General features: G+C 43.5%; 1 protein-coding gene across 1 annotated transcript; it reads left to right on the forward strand.

The window, feature by feature from the left end:
• The first annotated feature begins 375 nt into the window (after positions 1–375).
• On the forward strand, positions 376–3,049 carry si:ch211-1a19.2 (uncharacterized protein LOC100142650 homolog). The gene is made up of 3 exons (XM_042058103.1): positions 376–478; positions 1,221–1,321; positions 2,285–3,049. The coding sequence occupies exons 1-3, from the start codon at positions 387–389 to the stop codon at positions 2,605–2,607; spliced, it is 516 nt and encodes a 171-aa protein (XP_041914037.1). The 5' UTR covers positions 376–386; the 3' UTR covers positions 2,608–3,049.
• Positions 3,050–3,873: the final 824 nt, after the last annotated feature.

The following is a 3,873-nucleotide window of genomic DNA, read 5'->3' on the forward strand; positions in this document are numbered from 1 at the left end:
AGAGCAATCCAGTGCATGGATCCTTGGGGGATTGGGTGGCTATGGATCCTTAGTTGGTCACCATGTGTATACTTGAATTTCCCCTAGGGATCAATAAAGTATCTATCTATCTATCTACTTCACAGAGGTATACAGAAGCACACAGGGGACAGTGGCTGAAACGGTTAGATTATTTTAACCCTTTAACGGTTAGATTATTTTAAGTAGAGAGGCTGTTTATTGCAGCTGTTAGTTTAAAGGTCACAGGGTGGGGAGGGTCTCCAGTGGTTCCTCTTCATGCTTGACTGCCCCCATCTCCAGGTCCTGGCTGTGTGTAAACACGCGTCCTGGTGTCTCTGTGTTACCATTGAGCGTGTGTTCCTGTGTGGATTGGGAGTTTGTGCACCATGTCTACGGAGTCTTGTTGCCAGGTGTCAGTTACAGTCTTACCCAAGATGATGCTGAGAAGAGGACTGCTGATGTGCCTGCTGCTGCTACGGTAACTACCACACACACACACACACACACACACTAGGCTGATTTGACCCAGATTAGACCGTGTTCAAAGTCAGACCAATCAGTTTCAGGTGTTCTGTGGAAAGCTCTGTTTGCTGAAAAGGTTTTGGAGTGAAATGCCCTTGTGTGTTCCTAGTTGTTCTAGTGAGATGCCCTTGTGTTGTTCTCACACCAGTGAGATGCCCTTGTGTGTTCCTAGTTGTTCTAGTGAGATGCTCTTGTGTGTATCTAGTTGTTCTATTGAGATGCCCTTGTGTGTTCCTAGTTGTTCTAACCCCACTGCTGGAGTGAGATGCCCTTGTGTGTTCCTAGTTGTTCTAACCCCACTGCTGGAGTGAGATGCCCTTGTGTGTTCCTACAGTAGTTGTTCTGGTGAGATGCCCTTGTGTGTTCCTAGTTGTTCTGGTGAGATGCCCTTGTGTGTTCCTAGTTGTTCTAGTGAGATGCCCTTGTGTGTTCCTAGTTGTTCTGGTGAGATGCCCTTGTGTGTTCCTAGTTGTTCTGGTGAGATGCCCTTGTGTGTTCCTAGTTGTTCTAGTGAGATGCCCTTGTGTGTTCCTAGTTGTTCTAGTGAGATGCCCTTGTGTGTTCCTAGTTGTTCTGGTGAGATGCCCTTGTGTGTTCCTACAGTAGTTGTTCTGGTGAGATGCCCTTGTGTGTTCCTAGTTGTTCTGGTGAGATGCCCTTGTGTGTTCCTAGTTGTTCTAACCCCAGTGCTTTGGCAGGTTGGCACGTGGAGGTAGGGCATGGGGAGAGAGGAGGCATGGCAGGAGGTCTCATGGGCTGGAGATGTTCTTCAGCAAAGGAATCGTCCTTGTGGTCAAAGGTAAGATGACCTCCCATCTTGTGTTTGTAAAAAAGGAAAACATCTTTTCACAGGTGGTAGAGATTCCTTGCATACGTCTGAATCTCTGATACACCTGTGTGAAACTCCTTTTCACAATTCTTCAATCAGCAATCATTCCTTATTCATAAGAGATGCCATGTCTGTTCTCTGTTGCTATTTGCAAGTATGGATCTAATGCACATTTGGACAAAGTACTGTATTGCCTATTTGGTGAAGAAAACAGTACAAAAGGTGTTTTCTGTAGGTCTATTTCGATGAAAAATGACAAGTTGTAGTTCAATGAAATGTGTCTTGTCTAGGTGTTTACTGTAGGTCTTACATGTCAATGACAGTTACATCTTAGGAGGAATGAATACATTATTTTTTATTCAGTACATTTAGTCTTTTCACAGTTTTTTTCTGATATCAGAAAAAAGAGAAAGAAATGGAACAGACATAGCAAAAATGCTCATTTTGAGAACTAGATTTTGCATTTTGTTGTCCAGTGTGTAATGATTGATTGAACTCACACAGTGATTTGACAACAGGATGTGTTGTTTGAAGGCAAGATTAGAGTAACAGCCTTTTGCAAGCAAAATGTGTCATTTTGTCCAGAGTGCTTTTGTCCAGACACGGGTGTTAACTGTTTTGAGAATGTGATGTCAGAGTTGACACAAGCATCAAAATGATCGAGAAAAACTGTAAGTATCTTGATAAAGTGAACTAAAAATAGTACTTAGAGTGCCCCAGAGTGTAATATCAAATAAATAACAATTTCATAATATATGAAGTTCACACATATATGAAGTTCACACATGAAACACATGCTTCATGCTGAAGAATACTGGTGTTGTGTATTTCATCATGTTCCCCCTGACATGTTTTAAGTGTTTTGAGAGAGTAACTGGTGTTGTGTATTTCGTCATGTTCCCCCTGACTGTTGTCTGACGGTCCACTCTGCAGGTGCCAATCCCACGCCTCCTCAGATCCGTATTCTGCTGCCCCCCGCCGGCCAGTCTGGTCGCGGACACTCCGCTGTCCTGTGCGTGGTGACGGGTCTCCACGCGGGCATCGTAGACCTCACCTGGAGCATCAACCACGCCACGGCCCAGCAGGCACAGGTCAGCGCACAGACGGTGCGTCAGGCAGACGGAACGTACTCCGCCAGTGCCGTCCTCTTCCTGTCGGCCGGGGAGTGGAGTCCTCGGCACACGTACCGTTGCTCCGTCACGCAGGACAGGCGGGTCTACTGGGCACAGGCCCGGCCAGACAGCTGCTGGACCTGACGCCGCTGGAGCCAACTGGGTCATCTCTGGGTCCCAGACCCACATCATCTCTCAGAGGATTTCTTCTCTTATCGGACAGTCTCTGTTTAGCTGTGTCTACACGCACATCATTTCTCACAGGGCTGCTGATGCTGATGCTGTGGTCTCTGCTCTGGATGCTGATGCTGATGCTGTGGCCTCTGCTCTAGACGCTGGTGCTGATGCTGTGGCCTCTGCTCTGGACGCTGATGCTTTGGCCTCTGCTCTGGACGCTGATGCTGTGGCCTCTGTTCTGGACGCTGATGCTGTGGTCTCTGCTCTGGACGCACGCTTTCTGTGGCCATACTGATGGTGCCAACTGTGTTTACACAGACATTGTATTTCTCATAATATCAGACTGACATACAGTTTTTTTCAGTCGCTAACAAGCGTTTGTCTAACAAGTTGTCACATTTTCAAAACTCTAAACACAATTAGCACAGTATCAGTCTTTTGTGGCCATACCATTCACACATTTCATGTCATTTCTACACAATATGCAGTCAGTGAACAATATGCAGTCAGCTTAAATTTTCTTAACAAACAAGCTATACCTCCTAACACACAACATCCCACAATAGCAAAAACAATATTCAAAACCTTAGATACAGTATAAAAACCTCTGCTTCTGCTCTGCTTCTGCTACCAAGCGGTATTTTCACATCGCCTTGGATACTGTAATATCAGATGCGATGTTGATGAAAACATGTGGCTGTTGTTTTTTGTTCAAAATGCTCTTGTGTGTTTCATGGATATATTGTTCACTGTAAGAAATACTGTAAAAAAAAAAAATCTGTTCTATCATACTGTAAACAGTATTTCTACTGTACCTCCTGTAGTAAACAATAAAGGGAAAAAAAATGATTTGCTTTTTACTGGAATGCTTTTGAGTGTGAACATAACATGTGGACATACTGTACAGTTCCCAACCAAGAAATTTAGTGTCAAAGGGTCAGTGACAGATAAAGGTTGGTAAAATGAGAAAATTAAAAATATGTTTAAACCTTTAAAACAAAACATGCCTGAGGTTTGCTAAAGTGTATACTATGTATTTCTGTTGTATTCATATTATTTAATATGACGTGTATGCTATTTTTTAACAAAAGATAGAACTAACAGCCTGTTAAATTGTCAAATGGTGTAACCACAAAAATGCCAAATATCTAATATTTCACACCTCCTAGAGTTCATGCAATTGCTCTCATGAAATTATTAGTTTATTTTGTAATATCCTATGAGAATATGTTT

This window comes from Alosa sapidissima, chromosome 12 (genome assembly GCF_018492685.1).
Source record: "Alosa sapidissima isolate fAloSap1 chromosome 12, fAloSap1.pri, whole genome shotgun sequence".
NCBI lineage: Eukaryota > Metazoa > Chordata > Actinopteri > Clupeiformes > Clupeidae > Alosa > Alosa sapidissima.

What these genes read in the sequence shown, in the direction of transcription:
- si:ch211-1a19.2 (XM_042058103.1), top strand. Translation starts at nt 387, where the DNA reads ATGTCTACGGAGTCTTGTTGCCAGGTGTCAGTTACAGTCTTACCCAAG. An exon ending in ATGTGCCTGCTGCTGCTACG is followed by an intron (nt 479 to 1,220) that starts GTAACTACCACA and finishes GTGCTTTGGCAG; the next exon opens with GTTGGCACGTGGAGGTAGGG. An exon ending in AATCGTCCTTGTGGTCAAAG is followed by an intron (nt 1,322 to 2,284) that starts GTAAGATGACCT and finishes TCCACTCTGCAG; the next exon opens with GTGCCAATCCCACGCCTCCT.